We start from the raw sequence: 24841 nt of genomic DNA, 5'->3' as shown, positions 1-24841 counted from the left end.
CATTAGCACCTGTGCAACACCCTCCTTTCTTCTTGTCACTTAGTGTGACAAAGGGTGACAATTGAGTCTGGACAGGCGCTGCAGCTATGATGTGTTAGGACAGGCGGTTATTTGGCTTGAACAGTGTTTTGGTTTTTTTTAATGAGTGAAACTACTCGGAGAGAGAAGATGATGGATAGGACTCGACATCACCATTTATGCTATTTCGGCTTGTTAGTGTCTGTCCTAGATATTCCTGCATCCTTGGTGCGTCAGGAGTAGTCTCAGCCAGCCCATGGGTCTCTTCCAGCCAAAATTTTTCGATGATTCTGTAAGCGTGTGTAGAAAAGATGTGTTAGCCCTTTGTCCTCCTCATCTGTGTCGCTTCTGAAAGTCAACCCCAAAACCTGCTAAGAGCTGTGATTTAATCTCTATACTTAGTCTTGTTTTATTTCCCCAGGTGTCTTTGTGTCAGCAGTGGGATACGTGTCTATGGCCTAAGACCTTAGTGAAGAATTCTTTTCCCAAGTTGCCTGCGGTGAGGTTTCTATAGCACTTTGTTTCCCAGCAGTGACTCACTGGGGGTGTTTTTTCTTGGCTGAATTGGTGAAGCAGGTACTAATTCACCTTGTAGGCGTCCCTCCCCAGCCCGAGGTCTTAAGTGCTGGAGCAAAGAGAAGTAAAATGAGATTCTGTGAGACCATGGCAGGGGACCCCATGTCACCGCTCACACCTGGAAAATCACTTATTCTGTGTGTCTGGTCTGTGACAGGTGATGATGCTGATATGATTGCTGCTTCGTTTGTTTTTTATGAAGAAAGGGGGTGGATGTTGTCCTGCATATGAAGTCCTAGATCCTTTTGGATCTCAAGCCTGTCTTAACTAATATTCTGGTTCCAGAAGGCATTTCGAGTGTTTCATGATCCAGTTTTAGGGGAATAACTGAAGTCCATAAGCGCCTTTTTATTCTGAGTCCTGGTCTCTGTATCTGTGTAATTCTTTACCAAATGTTAAAAACTACGGTGTTGTTACCAGCTTACTCAAGATTATTTTAGGCTCTGCCTTGGTTTTATGTGGGCTTGCAGACCGATACAGTTTTTCATCCATTTGTTTCTGACTGGCCTGAGAACTCAAGTCTGGCGGTGTCAGGTTGGCTGAGCTTTATAAGGAAGGGCCCAAAACTCAGACTCTTTGGAGGTCAATTCACTATTGAACTTACACGAGACATTTTTATTTCGAGTCATGGTTGGCTGTGTTGTCACCAAGTTGTGTCGTTTACCTGCTGATCTGCTCACCCATCAGCTTCAGCCCTGGCCTGGCCACTGTGGGAACAATGACGGGGGATGTAACATCTTCCTTTTCTTCTTAGGATGCAGACAAGGAGGAGTTCTTATAATGGATTAGTATATTTACATAGTTTTGTCAGTTCTGTATCTCGTTCTGCATCTCTATGCTCTGTAGCTCCTCCTTTAGTCCCCTACTTGCTTTCTCTTCTTTCACATGGTCCTTACATTTAAAAACCAAACCAGCACTTGTGAAGTTGTCTCTTTCAGTGGGATAATTAATGGCATATACAAAAATTGATTGGCGTCTTTGTTAGTGACTTCTCGACCAGGTCGTGACGCTTACTCGAGGTGTCGGTGGCATCTCTGATGTGCAAACGTATGAAGAGTCGCCTGGTGCTAAAAGACACGCGTTTGGAAACCATTTGGTATGCCATGGGGAAGGAGAGGAGGACGGGCTGATTATTAAATATGGAAAGCCTAAAATGTGCCTCACGGGTCCTCAGTTTGTCCTAGAGGACGAGTGTTTCGGTAGGAAGGAGCAGGAGATGGGGATGCGGCGTTGGGAGCAGCCACGTTCAGAGCACAGATGCTGTAGCTGGGAGTATTAATAAGCTGAAAACACAATTAAAAAGCAACCGCTCTTTAGGTAACCAAAGAAAAACCCAGAGCAGCTTGGCTTTTACACTTCTTTTTTTGTTCTGGTGTGTTGCCTAGGAGCCAATTTTCTGCTAAGACAGCCGACCAAATGTGTGTGTACAGATCGCGGTGGATGCTGTGGAGCTGGGACACGGCAGACAGCAGCGGCGGACCAGATCTGTGCACAGGAGAGAATTCCTGCGTCGTCCTCCCTTTGTGCTGGTTATATCCCAAGTTCAACCTGAACCTCTCTCTTGCTCAACCCCAGATTGGGAGAGCAGGGTTGGGATGTCTTGGAGAACTTACTTGTCCCCCGCGCTCTGGGCTGTGTTGCTTTTGTCATCCCCTGACTGTAGATTCAAGGTGTGTTGATAGCAAATAACCTTTAAGCAAAGCTATGGAAGGGAAGATGAACTTGATATCAAGGCTTTTTACCCCCAGAAGGCCTTACTAGAGTCAGGGATGGACAAAGCCACTATGAGTTTAGTAGAAGGGGAATCGTTGGGCTTGTTCCCGCAGATCTATATACTTTTTCTTCTGTGTTTAATGTGTTAGATGTTTTAGGGAATAGAAATAAGGCCGATAACTATGACTTGACGATGCATAGCCATGGAAGTGCTGTGGATGACCGAGTTTTGTGACATCTGCAGTTAAAAAACAGATTATCTGAGCACCATGAACAGTTTTATGTCAGGGAACTCCATAGTTAAGGAGTTCCAGCCCAGTGTATGTGTACATAAGCTGGGAATTTCTAGGCAGGTAGCTGAGATTATTTTAAGAGCTCATCATGTTTTTGACGGCATTGAGAGCTTCTGGCAGGCTGCTTTTGCCTTGGTGTGTGCATGGAAAGCGCCACGTGAAGCTGTCAGGTTGACCGTACTGTCTCTGTTAGGGTTTGGAGAAAAGCTGGCAGTCAATTTTTGTCCAGCGTTGGCCAAAGACTTGGTAAGAATTCAGAGCGGGGTGTTGGTATGGAAGAAAACAAAAAATCTGGAAAATAGGAGTAAGTTACAAGGCCATGGTGTGTGCAGCATGAAGGAAAACAGAAGGGAGATGTAACTGGCTCTGTAAACATGAGGAATCACTATAATGAAGACCGAAGCAAGTAATTTGTGTCCATCAGTAATGGAAGAGCAAGTAACGAAAAACTTACATGTGCACCAGAGAAGGTTTCGTTTAACTGCAAGACAGGTTGAATTTCGGTCTCTTTTTTCATTAAGGGAAAGTGTGACTAGTTGGGTGAGTGGTTGACTGTCACGGGACAGGTACCAAAAGCCGTGCCTCACGCCTCTGCCGGAGAATGCTCTAATCACTATTTCTGACTAATTCCTCCCCAGTACAGGCTGCAAAAGGAAGTGGGGAAATGGTCTATGCCAGCAAGATCAAACCCTTCCAGTGCTGCAGTCTGACAGGGTGAGGGGCAACGGGCACAGATTGAAACACAGGAGGGTCCATCTGAACATGAGGAGAAACTTGTTTGCTGGGAGGTGCCAGAGCCTGGCCCAGGCTGCCCAGAGCGGGTGTGGAGGCTCCTTCTCTGAGACATTCAAACCCCCTGGACGTGACCCTGTGTGATCTGCTCTGTGACCCTGTGTTAGCAGGTGGGTTGGACTGGGTGATCTCCAGAGGTCCCTTCAACCCCAGCCACTCTCATTCTGTGATTGCTGGGATATATCTTGAAAGTGCAGGAGCGGCTTTGCCACCTCCTCATTTGGGATGGACGCTTGACGCACCGGTGAAGGTGAGGAGACACCCACCATGGTACATGCTGCTGCTCTGCTCGGATTTCAACGGGGCGACTGAAATGTAGTTGCAGTGGCTCTGCAGGGGAAGCTGTTTGAGGATTTTATTGGAATGTCTATTTATTGCGTCGTTAGCGGCAGTAAAGGGGTTTGCTCTGTAACAACGGGCTCCTTGGGTTTATGAAGTGTGTGTAAATCTGCTCCCGCAGTGCAGCAGAGCCTTTGGCAGCACCCCTGCCAATAAAACACCGAGAGTGGTATTTTGATTAATTAGGTTAATGTGAAAATGTGTATCGCTGAGTCAATAAAGTAGAAGGGGTCAGCTACTTACCATAGATACTTTCCTTCACGTGAGCACAATTCAGTTAACCAAGAGCCAAGTCCCAAAAGCTGATGGGCAAGAGGCTGGGGATGGCTGTGGGATGGGCTGGGGGATGTACCTGTGCACGTCAGCCCCGTACAGAGGAAGGTTTCGGACCACCATGAGCTCCTGCCCGGGATTTTGTGCCGGTGCTGGGTTCCATGCTGTTAGCAAGGTGGGAAAAGAACCATCTCGAAAGCTTCTGTGGCTTTTTGTTGTTGCGGAGCTGTTGCCAAGGCATTTTGAATGTCCCAGTTAGCTGACAAAAATCGAAGTGGGTGTTTAGGGCTGCGGGTTTTCCATCCTCACGTGGCCCCTCAGGTGCAGTGACCACGGGAATGTGGGCAATGTGTTTTATTAATCATAGGAAAATAACGAAACGCTTATCGCCCAATGGGCTTGCTGTGCTTCCTTGGGTGAGAATGTCAGCCAGCTTTTTCAGCGTGACCCAGACCAAACACAAATCAAGTCCTGCACGATAACAGCACGCTAAAATCGCTGACTGGGAAATCTCTGATGAGCAGGTATCTGGATTCTGCTTTGTCCTTCTGCTATATGAACAAACGCTTTAGTCCTCTTGCTCTTTTTCCCCTCTCTGTCTCCAAGGACAGAGCCGTTCTGCCCCTCCATGTGTTGCCGTCTGTGCTTCAGCTCCTGACTTTGCTTCTCTTGGCGCATCAGGGACTCGGGAGCGGGGTGCAGGAGCTCCCTTTTCCCTTCTAGGCTGAATCTAACTGCCACAAGCTTATTTTGCATGTTGAATTGAGCGCCAAGGTCAAGTGGAAACAGCGTAAGCTCCAACAGGGTGTAAGAGGGCTGTATTTATTAATAAAGTTGTGTATATCAGCTCCATGGAGATTTTAATTGCTGTTTTTCAGAGTAACAGTGCGGCTCAGGTACTTGTGGCTCTGCCGTCCTGTGGGTATCCCTGCGGCGCGGCTGGGAACTCGTGCTGTTCCTGAACTTTGCTCTTTTCTCATTCACCAAGGACGCAGGATGGAAAAGCTGCTCCGTTCCTCGCACGGAGGCACCAGGAACATTGTCAAGGGCAGGGATGGCATGAACGGGGCCAGTTCTGGGAGGCGGTTGCTCATCTCTTCTCCCTCTCCATCCCAGCAGCCAGGCGAGTGCTTCCCGTTGATTTATCAGACGTGTCCTTTCCCCTTAGCATCGCTGATTCCCCTTCTTTAGGCTTTCTTCCTTTCAATTCCCTCACCGCACGGAATTTCAAACCAGATCTTTTCAGAGCTAGCAAGATGTTACTTTGATTCATGATGATGAAGTTCAGGTGTGGCCGTCTTTACATAACCTTTTTTAATTGCTCCTTGAAGCAGAACAAGTTGCCGGTGATGGGAATGAATTGTTTTCCCCTTGCAGGCAGCAGTGGCTTGCAAGGTCAGTGGAACCTCCAAGGCATCTATCAAACACCTGCTCTGCTGGGATTGCGCTGCGCTGACACATGTACATTTTTAACCTGGCTGCTACGTATTCACTTAAGCTGCTCTTGGAGAGCAGAGGGAAAGAGCAAATGGGGAAGGCATTTGGAAGATCGGATTTTTCTCATGTGAAAATAGCTCCCTTTTCTTTCGTATGTTGTTTTTTGAGACTGAGAAAAAGAGAAGCGAGCCACTCTCGGCAGCACTGGAAGCGTTTTCCCTGCCCCGATCCAGCTGTACAACCCACGTTTGAATCCAGGGAATCAGGTAGGGGAGGGAGTTAAGGCGCAATTAAATAATTTGGATGCTCTGGCTGGTTTTACGAGGCTGAGAAGCGCTTTCCGACCTGGAGGAGTCACCGGTGCAGCCGCGGGCAGCGTGCCAGCTCCACAGCCGCTCTGGCAGCGCCGGGGCAGGAGCTGCTGCATTGCTGCGGGCACGGAGCCCCTGGGCTCTGGGTGTCACACGTGCTCGTGGTGGCCGTGCTTTGCTTCTCCGTGGGCTTTACCCAGCCTCGGAGCAGGGGTGACCCGGTTCTGCCCGTGCTGGCACTGCCCAGCGCGCAGGGGATGCCCAGAGCAGCCTGCGCACTGTGGTTAAGGCTGCGTTGGGCTTTTCCTCCTCCGCATCCTTCCCATTTGTGTTTCTCCCCCTGTAGGTAGCTCTGAGAGTCTTTAGAGCTGTTCCTTCGACTGTTTATTACCAAAGAAAGGAATTGGGCTTTGCCAACCTGGTCCAGGGGCTCCTGGCAGGTTACTGGCACGTTCCATGAGGCTGTGTCTACAACAGCTGAGCTTCACCTTGCAAAACCCAGTGTTTTAAGATATACATGCACTAGGACCTTTCAGCATAATTAACAAAAAAAAAAATTAAGATTTTGAGAACATTGACCTTTCCAGCTTTTAGGATTTTTTGCCTCACTCTCTTTATGTTGCCTTTGCAGACATTACGCCTTACTCCCAGATATATTAGTGGTTTCTGATGGAAGAGATAGCTGGTGTTCAGCAAGATGCATAGTGTTTGCCTCCTTTTTCTTCCTCTGTCATAGTTGTATATGCAACTTGACAAGAGATCCTGGCAGCCTGCTTGTCCAGGACGGTAAACAGAGCCAGCGCTGCAGTAGTTTGCAGATAAATAATGTATTACAGCCTGTCAAATACAGCTTTGAGCAAACACCGCTTTAAAAGGGTTATATATTGTGAATCTGAGTATCACCCTACAAATCGCTATTTCCCTTTCAGTTCCTTATTATGCACCCTGCAGCTCTTGAACAGGTCACCTTTTCCAAGTACCCCTAAACCTGACAGAATTAGTATTAGCAATATTTCTACTGTTTGTGTTCGTTTAACCAGCATAAATAAGCTTGAAAATCAGCCTTTAACACTTTTCCCTCCATCCAAAAGTCCTTGTAGGTTTTGTAACTTAATTGGAAAGGAATGGTGCACGCATGTTTACTTTCTAGATGCTTGTTTGAGATTTTAGGGGACACATAGTTTGTTTTATAGAAGTCTTCCTAGAAATATAAGAGCCTGTTAGAACATAGCTAGGTATTTTGCTAATATAAGTGTTTATAGACGCTATATTGCTGGGATGCCTGGTTGTGGTTAGTTTGAATATCTACGTTAAATGTACAGAAGAAAGGTTCAGGAATATTTGTGAGAAATCAAAACCTGAGAAGTTGAAGATGCTGCTTCTGGCACGGCAGCAGTACGGTGTGCTGTGCTGCTTGTGTTTAATATTGCTTCTAAAAGCAGGATGTGACCGTATTCCATAGTCTTTCCTGGTGTTTGCAGACTGGCCATAGGAGAAGTCTGAGCTGTGTTTGCAGCTCCAAGGTGCTGGCTGGTTTTGGTTGATCTTAAGCATTGAATCCACACCAAGTGCAGCCACTGGAAGGGCAAAAATGCTTGTTTTAACAATCTTCTTTGGCAAAGCCAAAGAAATAAGCTGCTGTTCAGCATACAGACCAAAATTGTGATGCTGGGCTAGGAAGGGGAAGAATTTCCACTTAGGAAGTGTGAGGTTTTTACGGCTGTTTGCGAGTTGTACGGTGATGCTCACTCAGCCCTGTCCGAGGGTTCGGATGCTCTGACATCCCTCCGCGGGCAGCTGCGGAGCTGCTGTTGCTCCATCTGGACATGGTGCAGTCCAGTAGCAACCACAAAAGCCACCGCTCCCTGGTTTTAAGCAGTTTTCTATAAGCAGTGATGGCAGGAGGAGAGATGAAACCAATGTCCGTGTTTAACACGTCCCAGCGGTGGTGTCTCAGAGTTGGTTGGGGCTGGATGCTTCACGGAGGTGCCGTTTGGTTTCCCACAGGAGAAGCTGAATTGGGTTAGTGGGGAATAAAAAGACAGTGGAGCCTGGAAGCGGATTATGGGTCTGTCGTTTTATGGTGGATCCTTGTATTGCCTTTCTGTAAAGTTACGCGATTAAGGGGATATGGAAACAGAGAAAATCATCTGTTTATTTGCCACATGCGGTGAAGCCTTTCCCTCATTCACTGAAGAAAAGAGAGGGGGGTTATTTATCCAGACAGAAAGCAAAGTGAGTGGGAAGTTTACCCACATCTCAGCTCCCAGAGGAACATGAAGAAGTTAATCGCTCTGATTGGATTGTTTTGGAGGGAGACATGTGAGCATTTCACACGTGCTTAAGATTAAAGATGGTCTTTTAAATGATTGTAGAACGTATCCTAGTGTGGTATATGGACTGGCTAGTGAAGCTGGGTCGGGTTAGCGGTGGGTGAAGTGCTGTGCCCCATTTCTGCTGCCTTCTTACCCTCACAGAAGTGCCTTTGGTTTCCTTGTGTGCCCACGTTGGCTTTTAATGAATTTCAAAATACCGCCTGCTATAGTTTAGGCTGATTTCTCCAGCACCCCGGGCGTCCTGGCTTGCAGGAAGAACACTGGAGAGCATTATATTTCATTATGTACTCTATCCTTGCCGATGCGTGGATTGAGAATCCACTGCTGGCACCAAGTGGCTGCAGGTGGAAGCTGCTCCAGAGGTGTCAGGCTCACCGTAGATTTTTGGGGGCTGTGGTTTGGATGGGGATTGAACCACCGTTCCCTCCCTGGTTCCCCCGCGGTGGGTGTCACATGCGGCAGCTGCTCCATCCCACGCCAGGCAATGCCATTGAGTGATGGCCTTGGCCGTACTTTTCCTTTCTTTTAATGTACATGGAGAGGAAAAGGGCTGTCAGAGGGCTTGTTTGGTTATAATATTTCTCGGCGTGGTCTGCGCTGAGTCCCATCCTTGTGGGCTTTGGGTTTTTAATTTTCTCCCCTAAGTGACTGGAAAAATAACCTCAACAACATCACGTGCATGAAGGCAAAGGATCGTGATTACCTGGGAAAGGACACTTTTTCCTGCCGTTTCAAGTGTCTGGGGGATTTTAACGCTTAACACTGTTCACAGACTCTGTATTGAGTGCTTGAGAGAGAAATTGCTGTGGGCTTTGCACTCGCCTTTGTTTTCGGGTGGAGACGAGGGGTGAGCTGCGTTTGGTCCCCCAGAAGACATTGGAGAAGGCGGGAGAGCAGAGATGTGGTACCTTTGGTCCAGCAAGGAGGTGGGAAACGGGCTGTTGGGATAGATGAGGTTTTTTTATAGAAGCTGTAATCAAGGTTTTTCCCGTCACGAATCACTCGAAGCCAAGTTTCTTGCTGAATATGATTCTGTTGCTTTTTCTCCGTTCAGTGGTGATTACATTTGAATTCGGAAACTGGTTGTTGAGCAGCTCTCACCTGCCAGCCCCTTTCTAGGCCCAGAATAAGCAGCATTAATTCTATGGTTTTTAGGCTTTCTAAGAGATTTCTTGTGGGTAATTTTGCATGGTGGTTTGACTCATCGCCGCACCGATGGCCGCCTGCAGAAATCAAAACCTGGAACCTGTTTTGTTCCCCACAGGGGAAGGGGAATGACTTGGTTTATTCACAGCGTCTCGGGACAATTTTATGCTTTAAAGAGACTTGTATGAACAATTACTTTAGTTCCTTCATCCTAGATTGGTTTTATCTTTATTTTGTCCTCTCATGATCTCCCAATTGAAAGACAAAAGCAGAGATGGAGACTTGGATGAGGGCAGTGGGATGGGTGCCCCGCTGCATTTTTCAATACGTTTTGCAAGATACTGGAGGCATCAGCGTGGTAGTTGTGCTCCATGTTTCAATACCGCTGCTCAGAGCTGGTGGGATCCTCATACTTGAATGCTGGCATTATGTTGAACAGAGGCTGCAGGTAGATTTGCTTCCAGAAGGGCTTGTTTAAGATTTTCCTTGTAGTACAGAGGAATCCTCAGTGCCCAGTCTAGACCAGGTTGGCCAAACCGCACAGTTTGCATGTTTTGCTTCACCTCTGTGCATCCTTCCCTTGCACCAAGCGGTGACTGAAATGTGCCCGTAGTCCCCGCCGGGAAACTTTTGGGCCAGTATGCTTTGATTTTGGAATGTTAAAAGGATCAGAGGGTGCTAAGTGGCATTAGGCAACTTCTTAGAGGGAGAACTTGTCATATGGCTGTTCAAACATATCAGTCCAGCTGCAGCTTCCCACCAAAGCGCTCCCTAAAGCCCCCCGGACCAGAAGCTGAGAGGGTGGATCACAGGGGGAATAAGCATCTTTTCCCCATTATTCTCTAGCTATGAACTTCTAGTTATAGGTGCCACTGAATCAGACAACTTGGTTTCTCAGTTTTCAATAGTGACATCTGAGATGCGGAAGTTAGTTCGCATTAAGTATTACGAGTAATCCTAATTTTACGAGTAGTCCCGCTCAAAGCTGCTTGTCTGCCGTTCTCCCAGCTGCACAGCTGCGGACATGGATCGGGAATTACAGCATTATTCTTAACATACCAGCTTTCCCCAGGTAATCCTTCAACTGTACATGTGTTTCACACAGTATCACAGTATGTCTGGGATTGGAAGGGACCTCAAAAGATCACCCAGTCCAATCCCCCTGCTGGAGCAGGAACGCATAGGTGAGGTCGCACAGGAACATGTCCAGGTGGGTTTTGAATGTCTGCAGAGAAGGAGACTCCACAACCTCCCTGGGCAGCCTCTTCAGTGCTCTGGCACCCTCACTGAGAAGTTGTTTCTTCTCAAATTTAAGTGGAACCTCTTGTGTTGCAGTTTGTACCCATTGCCCCTTGTCCTATCATTGTTTGCCACTGAGAAGAGCCTGGCTCCAGCCTCGTGGCACTCACCCTTTATATATTTATAAACATTAATAAGGTCACCCCTCAGTCTCCTCTTCTCCAAACTAGAGCCCCAGCTCCCTCAGCCTTTCCTCACACGGGAGATGCTCCACTCCCTTCAGCATCTTTGTTGCCCTGCGCTGGACTCTCTCCAGCAGTTCCCTGTCCTGCTGGAACTGAGGGGCCACAACTGGACACAATATTCCAGATGTGGTCTCCCCAGAGCAGAGCAGAGGGGCAGGAGAACCTCTCTGACCTACTGACCACCCCCTTCTAACCCACCCCAGGTACCATTGGCCTTCCTGGCCACAAGGGCCCAGTGCTGGCTCATGGTCATCCTGTTGTCCACCAGGACCCCCAGGTCCCTTTCCCCTACACTGCTCTCTAATATGTAATTTCCCAAGCTATACTGGAACCTGGGGTTGTTCCTGCCCAGATGCAGGACTCTACACTTTCCCTTGTTAAATTTCATCAGGTTATTCCCCGCCCAACTCCCCAGCCTGTCCAGGTCTCTGATGGCAGCACAGCCTTCTGGTGTGTCAGCCGCTCCTCCCAGCTTAGTGTCATCAGCAAACTTGCTGATAGTGCACTCAATTCCCTCGTCCAAATCGTTAATGAATATATTGAATAATATTGGCCCCAGTACTGACCCCTGAGGCACTGCACTAGATACTGGCCTCCAACTAGACTCCGCACCATTGACTACCACTCTCTGGCTTCTCTCCTTAAGCCAGTTTGCAACCCACCTCACTACTCTATTGTCTAGACCACACCTCCTCAACTTAGCTGTGAGGATGCTGTGGGAGACTGTGTCAAAGGCTTTACTGAAGTCAAGGTAAACCACATCCACCGCTCTGCTATCACCCATCCACCTTGTTACATTCTCATAAAAGGCTATGAGGTTGGTCAAGCATGACTTCCCCTTGGTAAAGCCATGCTGACTGCCCCTAGTAACCCTCTTATCCTTGATATGCCTTGAGATGGCACCAAGGATTAGCTGTTCCATTACTTTCCCAGGGACAGAGGTGAGGCTGACCGGTCTATAATTACCCGGGTCCTCCTTCTTTTATTGGGGAAACCCTGGGCTGGGGGAGCAAAGGGCTCGCAGAGACCCACAGTGGGACCGTGACTTCGAATGTCTCAGGGTCATGTCTGAAAATGGGAATGGAAGAGGGAAACTGGGCTGAAAAAACACGTTTCATCATTGCACTTCTTCAGCGTGGTGTTTGGAGAATAATCCCGATTCTTACCCCTAAGCTGGCACCAGAAGGTTTTGCGTGAGACACGTCAGGAGAAAAATGACATTTTAAACAAACATTTCTCGTGTTTTCTGTGCATCTGTCCACTATCCCAATGCCCAGTTACAAAGATAAACCCCAACAAAACAAAACAGTAAGGAGTTAACCTTTTAACTTTATTTCCCCATCTGCAGGACTGCAGGGAGCTGCGCTGCTTGTGTTACGCCGTGGAGCGGCGCAGTGTCTACTCCTTTAATGCGGGGTGGGGGAGAGCACCTTTAGACACCAACTCCAGGCTTCTCTAAGCATACTTTCCACGTACGAGCTTTATAGACCCGTTTCTTATCCTTTAATAAAAGATGCTAACTCATGGTCTGATAAAATTTGAGATATTTGAAGGCAGTTGGTAGAAAAATACTGGTTTGTGTCCTCTGGGCGGAATTAGGAATATTATAGTAGAAGAAAGCGTTGGTGCTGCTTTTGAAACAGCACCAGCTGCCAATTTCTGTGTCCCTTGGGTATTGCAAAACTTCTTCACGTTCTTCAAACACGGCAGAGACGACTATCTCGTCTCTTTAATGAAGAACACGGACTTCTCCAAATGAGTTTCCCCAGCACGCGAGAAGGGGAGAGGCTGGTGTTTTGCATCGTGAGTAAACCCCAAAGTCTGTATCATCTGACAGTAAAAAGCTCCATGTTTTTTGCAAATATTTACCCCCAGCTTCACATTAGCACGGAAATTGTAATAGCTGTTTGTAAGCAGCCTCGTTGCTATGTAGCATAGCTGAAGAGCACTGTATATTTAAACCATATATAGCTGCCATAGTTTGAGCTCTGCCTATGCAAGGGTTGAAAGCAAAGCTGGTGAAGCTGTTTGATTTCATCTCCCCACCTTGATCTCGGTCGTTGGCTTTTTCGTCAGCTGCGTAATTAAGCAGAGAAGAGGGGTTGAGGCAGAAGCAGTGAACTCGCTGAGCAATATGATGTCAAGTCAGTGATACCAAGTTGTTCTGTAGGAGTTTAACAAGTTAATTTTGTTGTTAAATGTCATCTGCTGGCTTGGGATCAGCTGCGGTGTAGGTCCTATGTTTTTCTGGTAAATTTGGAGGAAATCACATAAAGGATCCTGAATGCTGAGATCTGTGGAGACGAAGTCTGTTGAAGTCTGATGTGGATGTTTCTGTGTGTACACAGAGGTGGGGAAAAAGCAGGAAAATATTAAATCCACGTTACTTATCTAACAGAGGCCTGGTTCTCCAACCCAGCACCTTCCCAAGGTGGGGAATTGCTCTTCCCTCCTCCCCTGCAGCCAAAGCTGGGAGAACATCGGCTGGTGCTGGAGAGATGGATTAACAGGGAAAACCTCTCTCTGCCCCAACTTACACTTCTTTTGAAGCACATTGGCTCAGTCCTGTGCAGGTTTTTGATTAAAAATGGTCTCTGGCTGCTTGTTCAGAGCTCCAAGCCGTGAGGAGCACCGTGGTATTTCTTCTTGCTTCCCAGCCCTTTGGAGACGTGTGGACACTGCGTTTGGTTCTAAGCTCAAAATAATCATCCTGCCTTTTCAAGTCCAGCTTTACAAACGCTGTCCCCCTGCGAGATGAAACTATTAGATCGGTGCACAAGGAATTGTGGGTGTTGCATTGTTGAGATTTGCCACTTGGTCTTGGAATACAATCTTAAACAAACGTGGTTACGTTATACGTCACTTTAATGCACTTCTCTTGCTTTGTGTTTTTTTTGCTACTAACTTATTTCTTGCTGTTTGTTTTGGACTATGGAAATTATGTTAGACAACAAGCAAATTCGGTTTTTATGCTACAGAAATAAGCCAACTTATTTCTCATTGGCAAAAATGTGTTGACTTTAATGGTTCCTATTTTGATTAATTAAGAAGTGTTTGAACCTGGTTATTAATGATTTAAAATTAGTGGTCAAAACCTTGTGCACCGTCCTAATAGGAAGGTGAGATACAGAGACTTCTTCCAATAGTTGTCCAAGGAATAGCACGTAGGGAAAATGTTGACTTATTGACGGAGACCGGCCTGGGGAAAGCAAGTATTCAAATGCATGAAGACGACCTCTTCATGAGTCATTCCTGCAATGTTGGGTGTTTTACAGTGGCTTTTTACGCCCTCCCCCTGGATGGAGCTTCCTGCTGCACGGGCTTGTTTTAATCACTCTCTATTCTTATTTTTTTCGCCTATTTTTGCAGTTTGAGCGGCACGACCCGGTGGAGGGGCGCATCACGGAGCGGCAGTTTGGCAGCATGCTGCTGGCCTACAGCGGGGTGCAGTCCAAGAAGCTCACCGTCATGCTGAAGCAGCTCAAGAAGCAGTTTCAAGATGGGGAGGTCAGTGTGGCGGTCACGGCAAATTCGGGAAGTCACAGAGTCCCAAAATGTCAGGGGTTGGAAGGGACCTCGGAAGCTCATCCAGTGCAATCCCCACTTCACCGCGGAAACACTTAAACACTTACTGTGTAACCACTGAAACGCGTAACCGCATGAACACGTAACGACGTAACACGTTAACACTTAAATACTTAATGCGTCAACACGTAACGCGTAACCATTTAATGCGCAAATGCGTAACGGGGTAATGTGTAACGCTTAAACGCTTAAACACATAACACGAAAACACTTAAACATGTAACGCGCTAACACGTAACACGTAAACACGTAATGCTAAACACTTAAACACGTAACGCATTAAAAACGTAACGCGCAAACACGTAATGCTAAACACTTAAACACGTAACGCTTAAACACGTAACGCGCTGACGCTTAAACACGTAACGCGCTAACACGTAATGCTTAAACACTTAAACACGTGACGCGTAAACGTTTGAGACGTGAACACATAGCGCGTAAACACTTAAACACGTATCTCGTATAGGTTTGACACGTAAACACTTAAACACGTAACACGTGAAAGTTTGACGCGTCAACACGTAACACGTGAAAGTTTGACGCGTCCACACGTGACGCGTCCACACGTGACGCGTCCACACGTGACGCGTCCACACGTGACGCGTCCACACGTGACGCGTCCACACGTGACGCGTCCACACGTGACGCGTCCACACGTGACGCGTCCACACGTGACGCGTCCACACGTGACGCGTCCACACGTGACGCGTCCACACGTGACGCGTCCACACGTGACGCGTCCACACGTGACGCGTCCACACGTGACGCGTCCACGTTTGACCACTTAACCTTTAACTGTCCGGTGCTTGCGCTATTTCATTGTTGCCATTGCAATTGTGCGGGTTTGGAAAAAGAAATAAAATAAAGTTAATTTGCCTGCAGTGGCCTCCTGCCTCTGAACCACAGGCTCATGGGTCTGATCTAGGTGAGAGGTGGCTGCAGAACGAAGGCCAGAGAAATGCTCTTCGGGTTAATTCCCCTCCGGCTACAGCTTCGCGCCCACGAGTCCCTTTGTCACGGGTAACCCAAGAACCGTCACAATCTCCTTTTCCAGTCGCTGTAAGACTGTTGTTTCTGTCCTAGGGGCTGACATTTGAGGAGGTGGAGAGCTTCTTCACTTTTCTGAAGAACATCAATGACGTGGACACGGCTTTGAGCTTCTACCACATGGCTGGAGCTTCGCTTGATAAAGGTATTGAAACTTGTGAGACAGGCGCTGAAAGCTTGAGGGAGCGTGACTCGTGCCGTGTCTTTGGAGTTGGGAAGACGTCAAGTGAGCCCAGGCTCAGAGTGAACCGAAATCACCATTCCTCCCTTTAACGAGAGGTTTAACATGCTATGTCCAATGGCTAAAGAGGGATTCCAGGCTTTATGCTTTTCCAGGTTTAGAAACAGAGGGGAAAATAGGCTGAAATTTATAGCCTCAATAGACTAGGGAGCAGTGATTTCGTGGTGTCCCATTTGGAAGCGGTGATACCATGGTGATTTATTCTCTCTCTTAAAAATATCATTTGCAAAGAGAAGCAGTATTATAAGTAGTATTAAAGTCTGTCCAGAGCAGACTCTCTTCAAATAACGCGCAGTCCAGAGGCCGCGGGTGGCTGAATAAACTCCAGAGCTGGCGTTTCCCGGGGAGCGTGGTAATAGCGTGGTTTATCCATCAGACCAACCTGTATCCTCCTTCACCTCATTGTGTGTTTCCTTTTCTGACCTAATCCCTGTCAAGTATCTTCTCAGATCTGGTTAAAAACCAAAACCAACCAACCAAAACCCACTATACATTTTAAAAAAAAGAAAAGTGGTCTGTGACAAGTGGGTGCTTTGCTTTTCTGCATCTTTTTGTAAGAATTGGGGTTTTTTTTTAAATGCTCAGACTGGGAATATAAAAAAACCTTACAAAACTCTGGCAGACTCATTGAAAGTTGTGGTTTTTTTAGGCTAAATGGAAACTCTTGTCTACTAGATAGTTAAAGGTGATGTGTTTAGGCAAATCCAAAATTAAATGGTTTGGAAGTAAGCGATTCTTCCAAGCACTGCTGTTGTGGCAATATTAAGACTTTAATAGGTTTTTGGGCAGTGGAATTGCTGAGGGAGTCAAACATGTCACATCTCTACTTGTATATCTCAACAGCCCTCCTCATCTTTGATTTTTTGGGGGAAATCATCTGTACTCTTTGGTTTAGATCGCCGTTATCTTAAGACTTAAAGTTTAAAGAACCGGATAGGTTTTTCTTTCATTTAAAAGTAAAAAGGAGCAGGAAAAAAACTTATCTGAAGTGCGGATGTGCTGCCGCCACACAGAGCCCTTTCTGCAGCATCCCAGCAAATCCAATTCACTCACTGTCTACAGCAAATTAGCAATTGCCCGGGCGTGGAATATGCATTCATGGAGTATTTAGGTTCACGCGCACTTGATAAATCAGTGCAATTGCTTTTTAATTATGTGCAAGTAATGAGCTTGTGCTGTTTGCTGTGGCCCTAACGAAGGCGCAAATCAAGCTGTGGTGATACATCTGGGTTTTTGCAGCAGGGATATGTATGCTCCCCTGCGTAAATTGTCCATACATTACCTGTTTCCATACGCCTGCGCTCCGAGTCTGGGTATTGCACCCACAAATCAAATGAGCAATAAGTGGGGTGCGCTCTTCTAAAAATCAAGCTTAGTAAAAAAATAAAAGAAGTTTAAATTACTCATCATATGGGGGGAGGAAGAGGATAGGTTGTGTGTCAAATAAGCTGCTGCTAACCTAATGCAGCGAATGTTATTATCATTTTAAAAGAGCTGTTTAAAATTTCAAAGTGAATAAAGTGGATGGCACCAAACAGTCAGGGCTTGACAGCCTGTTTTCTGTGTTGAATTAAAGTTGCCTCCTCTTCTAAAAAGGATCATAAACCTGTGTTTTAATGACCCATAGAGTAACACACAGATTATTGTTACTCTATCTTTCATTTTACCAGAAACGTAATAGCCATCATTCTCTGAAATCATAAGCGTTACTTAGAAAACTTCCCCAGCCTGGGCTTAGAGCTGGCAGCAGGACAGGAGCCCAATTTGTCGCTGAGTCCCCTTTTGAGGGTGTGAATTGCACCGCCTGCAGCCAGACTTTCCGAGCAGCCGTTGTGCCGGTGCCGGCACAGAACCGCCGTTTAATTCTGGTGTGTTCTGGGGCGCGGATGCGCTTGGGTAGAGATGGGCCAGTGCCAGGGGAGATGGTTGAGCCCCGGCGGGGTAAACAGAAGATCTTTTTCTTTTTGAAGCGTGGAGCTTGAAAAGGCTGCGGACTTGACGGGGAATTTGGAAGGAGGTAGAGGTGAGTTTGGAGTGCTGCAGGTGTTTGTCATCGAGCTGCTGCTCATTTTGGTCTGCTTTCAGAGCTGGGTGGAACAAGTCGGTCCCCCATGGAGGCACAGCTCAGATTGCTCCTCTGGGGTGATCCCATGTAGGTCAACCCCATTAGCTGGATGGGCAGGATGTCTGTAGGGTGGGCGAGGGTGGCGGAGATCTCTAGAGACCCTCTAGTCCAACAAGGTGACCTACAGCCACTAGCCCAAGGTTGGAGATGCAACAGCCACCCTGTAAGAATCACAGAATAGTTTGGTTTGGAAGGGACTTCCAAAGGTCATCTAGTCCAACACCCCCTGGAAATGAGCAGGGACATCTTCAAGATGAGTATTTGTGATGGTTTGCAAGGAGTCACACAATGAGATCTGGTCTCTTGCAGAGGCAAGCGAGGGTCATGGCTTGTCACCTTTGCTGTGTGTTGACGTGTATGTCCCGAGGACAAGCTCTACAGAGATCAACAGCTCCTAGAAGATACTGAATACTGTTTAGTTTAGAAACCACTTTTTGTGTTGGAATCCCATTTCTTTACTTATTTATGACTGCAAATATCACAGTGGATCTACTGTGCCTTTGGGCCAGTAGCTCCACTTTTTCCCCAGGAGTGTGATTTCCCTGACTTTCCGTCATGCTTCAATGACAAAATAGTTGCTACTCGACTGCAGCCTCACATTTTGAGAAGCAAAAAGAAAAATGTGCTGTGCCCCAGGATGGTGTAGGGTTTGTACGTCTCTCTTCTGGATGGGTATTGTGGTATGAATGGATGCAAATGGTTTGAAAAGGTTACATAGATTTTTTTGCTAGCTATATTGCCAGCGGTGGCATCTGGTGTTTCCAATTGGGATGTTTAAAATGAAGATACCAGGGCAGGGAGCCCTGCGCCTGTCACCCCGGGTGGTGTTTGTGGGAAACAAAGGCAGCAGCCCAGCTGCCTGTTATCTTGGCCATAATGTGTGATTAATCTCAAGACAGAGGAAAAATAAGTGAAGTTTGCCATCTGGTGAGGCTCTCGCCCCTAGAAAAGCCCTGTTTGTAAGCGCTTGGTGAGGCATCACTCACGGTGATGGTAACTGCAGTGGGAAGAAAAGATAACTGTGTCACGCGCTAAACTTGCGTAAAATAACTCAGATGGCTCATTAAAGGAACCAGCGGGAGATACTAACACTTGTAATTTTAAAAGCCACGCAGCTTTTCAAGATAGAAACATGGAACTCATTTGCAGTGGTACAAAATCCAGGAGCCTTTCCCGTGCGGAGGTGGACGCGGCAATTCCAGACCCCAGATCTGGACAAGCGTTGCGTGAGATGTTTCCCCACACATCACCCCATTTCATTTTGCAAAAAGGTACCGGGAGGTTTACTTCAGTTTGATTTGCCTCACCGAGGCACCTCGTAGTCCGGAGCGTGTGTTTCAGAGCGGAAAGCAGAGACACTTTCCATTATGACTCCTTAAAAACCAACGAAATCATTACCGAGCGCAGCACAGTCGTGCAGCCCCTGTAAAATAACAGCTTTGCAGGATTTTTCCATTGAGGAAGAACAACCCGAGGGAGGTGACACTTGCGCAGTTGGGTTAATAAGAGAGGAAGCAGCAACCGGTGGCCGTAGGTACGAATTACAGCTGGTAGAACTGCGGCTTCGACACCTCGAAAAGGAGGGAAGGATCAGGCAACACCCTGTAGAGATGGAAGGAGGGAGGTGAAAACTGAGCAGAAAAACATGACTTATAATTAATGAAATATATTATTTCCATATAAGACTATAGCAAATCACTTTTTTGGGCAGGGTAAACGGGGCACTGCGAGGGAGATGGTGGTACTGGAGCTTGGTTGAGCACCCTTAAAGCAGATTTGCATTTAAAAAGGAGTTAAATGACATTTGGTGCTGCTGCCTGAGGAAATGCGGATTTGCTTTTGCTGTTTGCAGGTGTGTCTCTCAGCTAAGAAGAGGTTTCCAGCACTTTAACCTCTGTTGTTGTCAAAGTGCAGGTGGTTTAAAGTCCCTCCCAGCTGAAGGACTTGCAGGGGAGAAAAATAAGCTGAGGAATAAGTGTAGATAAGTCGGTTCTTTGACCTAAACCTGACTGACAATGACAGAACTGAAATATAGAGTAAAAACGGCAGACCAGAGCCACGTCTCCCATGTAGGAGAGGATTTTAACTCAAAAAAGATTACAGGGAACCAGTGGGTGCCTGCTCAAGATTATGTATGTTAGTCCACCTTCCATTTAATTTCAGTTTTCTCCTGCATTATTTAGTAAAAGGAAAGATTTTATAAAAGGGGAAAAGGACCTCTCCCCAAAAACCCCAAACCTCACTCAGGGAGCAGGAATTGGGTGGAAAGAACCAGTCATCTGAACATTCATGGGAAAAGAAAAATCCTATTAGAAACACCTGCTGCAGTTTCTAATTAATCCAGTTACAGTGTGGATTGGGCTCTTATTTTTTCCTTTCTGCCACGTAACTCTTCGCAATTTCTGAAGGATCAAAGGGACCGGAAAACCAGAACCCAGAGGATGTTGTGAGTGAAAGCAGAGGCTTATTGTTCAGTTTGTTTCAATCTGATTTCTGCGTCGCACAACTTCCCCCATTTACCTTGCTGAAGGGGAGCTCCGCAGCAAACGCTTCGTCTCTGTTGAGGTGAAATGTCCATCTCCGGTCTCACTGTCTCTCCAGACAGGGTTTTCTTGGGTCAGGCTTGGTAGGGCAGCAATTTAACTTTAAAATAACATACTTTTTTCCTCTTTATGCAGCAAAATCGACTGCATAACCCCACCGGATTGATAGCTCCACGGATTGCTCTTTTCTAGGGCTGTGAATAAAACCACCACTCGCTGCTTTGCTGATGAGCTCAGCTGCCAGTCTGGGGAGGGGGAGGAAGTGAAATAATTCATTACAACTCTTTGTTTTATTGCAAGGTTAACCTTTTGTCCGCTTGCTGCAGAGCCTGGTGCAGGGGGAGAGTCGGATGGGTTCATTCTGCAATTGCTTAGCAGAAAAAGAGGGTTTTTTTATTATTCCCAGACTGTTGGAGTAATCGGTTCATAGCGTTGTCATCTTCGCAACGCTGTCAGAAGGAGCTGCCACGTCGATCAAGCCCATCAGGACAGGTTTCCCACCCGGTGTTTGCTGTAGTGCTGACACGCCTTCTGATTCTGGAACCAAAGGGAGGAAAAAACCCAACCAACCAACCTGATCTTGGTGGTTTTAGTGTTGTCGAGGGTTAAGATTGCGGGGTGACAATAAAACCCTGGCAGATGTATTGTTAACCCCCTCTCCCCCTCCCACACTTCCCCCTCCCTCTTCCCCCTTTTCACTAAGGAGAGGCGATTGGGAGGAAAAGAAGCACAGAGTGAAGAGAGTTGGAAAAAATTAAAGATGTTTTACTAATGCTACTAATAAGAATAGAGAAAATAATACAAAATATACAAAACCAATCTTGAAAGTCTCAGCAACTGCAGAGCCGGCACCTGAAGTCCTGGACTGGACTCTGCAGCCAACCGGAGCTGGATTCAGTCTGTCACTAGGCCTCAGTTCGCAGGGACGACTCACAAGGTCCTCTCCTAAGGTCGGCCATAAGCAGAAGGGAAAAGGGAAAAGCAAAAAGATCCTCGTGATCTCCCACTTTTATATGAAGTATTCACGTGAATGGAATGTTATACACAGTTGGTCAGTTTCTTGGTCTCTTTCTTCTCGTCGCCCCTCTGGCGAGATGTCCATCTGTGCTTATCAATAAGTTTGCATTCCGTTGCTAGGTTTACCAAAACATGTGTCTGGTTCTCCAGGAAAATGCAGTTAATATGAAGGCTTTAGCTGACAGACAAAATTCACTAAAAGAGAAACTTGTTTTTAGCAAAACCAGGACAAGTGTTTATCTCGAACATACGGGTGTCAGCACATCAGCGCTCACCAGCAGCCTCTTCACACCCCATGTGGTGCTGCAGTAGGAAGGCAAAGGCAATGAGGAGCCTGGTTTTTGGGGCTCATGTTGAACATTCTGAGGATGAGGCTTATTTCCAGCCTCTTTGAACATGACAGGTTTTGTGTGGAGGAACAAGAGTCTTCTCGCGGCAGATCCCAACGTCTCGCTCACCTTGTGCCCTCTCTCCGTTGCAGTGACGATGCAGCAAGTGGCCAGGACGGTGGCCAAGGTGGAGCTCTCGGACCACGTGTGCGACGTGGTCTTTGCCCTCTTCGACTGCGATGGTGAGTGACCCCAACCTCGCCCTGTTCCTTTGGGCTGACGCTGCTGCCCTTCTCAGAGGGGTGTCTGGTGGTACCCGGCTCACCAGATGTTCATCTTAAAGCACCAGATGTGTTTGCATCCACACATCACTGCTACACAGCTCTTTTTTCCCCCCTCCACCTCCAATTCTGTTTTATTTAACAAAATGAGCTATTGTGCTCCAGTGCTGGAAATGAGCCTCTCTGGTACTTCATCTCCAAACTCCTGGACAAAGATCAGCTTAATTAATTAATGGCAGCTCTGTGCCCTGCTGGGAAGGTGGTTGCTTTGCTGGCCCGCAGAGGATGTGAGCAGTTTGGGGTGGCTTGCTGCTATGCTGAGGCACTCTCAGGTTGTTTTAATGAGAATTAGTGAGGTGTTTGCCTCCAGGGGATGATGGCAGCAGTTAAGACTTGGAAAGCAGTAAAATTCTGCATTTGTCCAAAACTATTGAGCCAAAACCAGAGACCTCACTGGTGCCCTGCTTCTCTATGTCTGCTCACCAGGATTTGGCAGCCCTGAGTGGCAGCAGTGATGCATAAATTGACAGTTGTTTTCTTTCTGATATAAATACGAACATAAAAAAGCCTCCTGAATTACATTATTGGTTGTTGTCCCCCTTGGCTTTACCCCCACCTGCCTCTTTGCACCTTTCTAAGGTTGCATCACTTACTTTCCTCTGCGCTTCAGCGCCACTTTCTGACATGATCCTCAAGCCAGATGGAGATTAGAGTGAGCCCAAGTGTAACCAAATATTCGCCATTTGCATCTTCTCATAGGAGAATCTGCTAAATATTTTGAGAGCAGAGCTTTGCAGGGAAAGGTGGTGGTTGCCAGAGGAGGAATCGAGTGGAAAATCAAGTGGAATCAAGTGGAAAAGAGGCGCAGGCGGCAGAAGGCGTCAGCCCCTCGGCGACAAGCGTGAGGCTGCCAGTGGCGCTGTGCCCTGCTGCTGTCCCCTCCAATCAACCAGCGCCCTCAAAAAAATCCCAGAGGTTTTAATTTATTGGTGGTTAAGCAGCTCGGGAATAAAATTTGCCCCAGTTTACTATCATCTTATTTTTAACATAAACTTACATGGCATAATTCTCAATAACCTTCCTAGATTGCTTTAATGAATCTTCCCTTTTTCTCCATTAAGAAAGATCTGTGCTCTAGGCCAATGGTACCTGGGGTGGATTAGAAGGGGGGTGGTCAGTAGGTCAGAGAGGTTCTCCTGCCCCTCTGCTCTGCCCTGGGGAGACCACACCTGGAATATTGTGTCCAGTTGTGGCCCCTCAGTTCCAGCAGGACAGGGAACTGCTGGAGAGAGTCCAGCGCAGCCACCAAGATGCTGAAGGGAGTGGAGCATCTCCCGTGTGAGGAAAGGCTGAGGGAGCTGGGGCTCTGGAGCTGGACAAGAGGACACTGAGGGGGGACTCATTCATGGGGATCAATATGGAAAGGGGGAGTGTCAGGAGGATGGAGCCAGGCTCTTCTCGGTGACAACCAGTGACAGGACAAGGGGCAATGGGTACAAACTGGAACACAGGAGGTTCCACTTAAATTTGAGAAGAAACTTGTTCCTGGTGAGGGTGGCAGAGCCTGGCCCAGGCTGCCCAGGGGGTTGTGGAGTCTCCTGTGCAGACATTCCAACCCGCCTGGACACCTTCCTGTGTAACCTCATCTGGGTGTTCCTGCTCCATGGGGGGATTGCACTGCATGAGCTTTCCAGGGCCCTTCCAGTCCCTGACATTCTGGGATTCTGTGATTCTCTGCCTCCCTGCGCTCAAATAATTTCCTAAAAGCAGGGAGTTCGCTTTGCGTTTACAGCCCTCGCTCAGCAGGATATTTTGGGAGGTTGAAGACAGACGCAATTTCAGTTTCTGCAAAAAAATCACACTTGCGGCTGCTGCCCCTTGAAAGTCAGGGCGGGTTTGAATGTTTCTAATTGTTTTATTTTTTTTAATTATTCTTTTTCTCGCAGGCAATGGCGAGCTGAGCAACAAGGAGTTTGTGGCCATCATGAAGCAGCGCCTCATGCGAGGCCTGGAGAAGCCCAAGGACATGGGCTTCACGCGCCTGATGCGGGCCATGTGGAAATGCGCCCAGGAGACAGCGTGGGACTTCACCGTCCCCAAACCCTAGCGGGGCTGGGGACAAGCGCCTGTCACTGCCGACACCCGCACCAGGCTCCGGCCAGCCCAGACTGTTCACAACGGGAGAAGCTAGAAATCAAAGCCTGTTGTATTTGCAGCTTCATTGTTGCCGCCTCCGCGTCGTGGTGGGCATCGAGCTGCTGGGGCTGCACCCCCATCGCTTCAGTTTGATGCTACTAAAAAGGGCGTGGGGTTAAGTTTTAAATTGTTTCTACATCAATTGTGCTACTGGGAGAGCTGGGTGGTGAGAACCATCCCCCCGGGATTTCGGGTGGCCCAGTTGCTCCCCCAAGTTCTTCAGGGGGAGCGGTGTAAGAGAAGGTAAAACTATTAATTAATAGTGGAGCAACTGCCTCCTACATGAGCAGCGGGGGTGGGGGTGTTTATAATTAATTGGGTTTTATTTAATTTGGAGCCCTTTGCGTGGGTAATCGCTGCTCTGTACCGGGTGCACCCACAGAAGTGTGTAAGTAATTAAAACTATTAATTAATAGCGGAGCGACCACCTCCCCCATGAGCAAATGGGGTGGTGGGTGGAGGGTGTTTCTAATTAATTTGCTTTGTTGTTAATTTGGAGCCCTCTGCGTGGGTGATCGCTGCTCTGTACCGGGTGCACCCACAGAGGGGTGTAAGTAATTAAAACTATTAATTAATAGCGGAGCGACCGCCTCTCCTGCCCATCCTGCATGAGGAGTGGGAGTGGGGGATCTAATTAATATATCTTTTGTTTAATTAGGAGTGGGTAATCGCCGCTCTGTAACGGGGCTGAACGGTGTCGTTTCCTCTCTGTGAAATAGGATGTAAAGATGTTGCTCATGGCTTGTGTCTTTTGATGAC

The 24841-nt window shown here is 47.4% G+C and overlaps 1 protein-coding gene across 2 annotated transcripts in view; it reads left to right on the top strand.

The window, feature by feature from the left end:
* The window catches only part of MICU1 (mitochondrial calcium uptake 1), a 98998-nt gene extending 74178 nt beyond the window's left edge, over positions 1-24820 (top strand). For both annotated transcript variants that reach the window (XM_065068094.1, XM_065068093.1), the window contains 4 exons: positions 14088-14225; positions 15387-15495; positions 21758-21847; positions 23833-24820. In XM_065068094.1, coding sequence (XP_064924166.1) covers positions 14088-14225; positions 15387-15495; positions 21758-21847; positions 23833-23993 — 498 coding nt within the window. In that variant the 3' untranslated portion in view covers positions 23994-24820. The remainder of the gene's footprint in view (positions 1-14087; positions 14226-15386; positions 15496-21757; positions 21848-23832) is intronic.
* Positions 24821-24841: the final 21 nt, after the last annotated feature.

The sequence above is a fragment of the Columba livia genome, chromosome 6 (genome assembly GCF_036013475.1).
Source record: "Columba livia isolate bColLiv1 breed racing homer chromosome 6, bColLiv1.pat.W.v2, whole genome shotgun sequence".
Classification (NCBI taxonomy): domain Eukaryota; kingdom Metazoa; phylum Chordata; class Aves; order Columbiformes; family Columbidae; genus Columba; species Columba livia.
The sequence above is the reverse complement of the archived record's forward strand: the minus strand, read 5'-3'. Positions and strand labels throughout refer to the sequence as shown.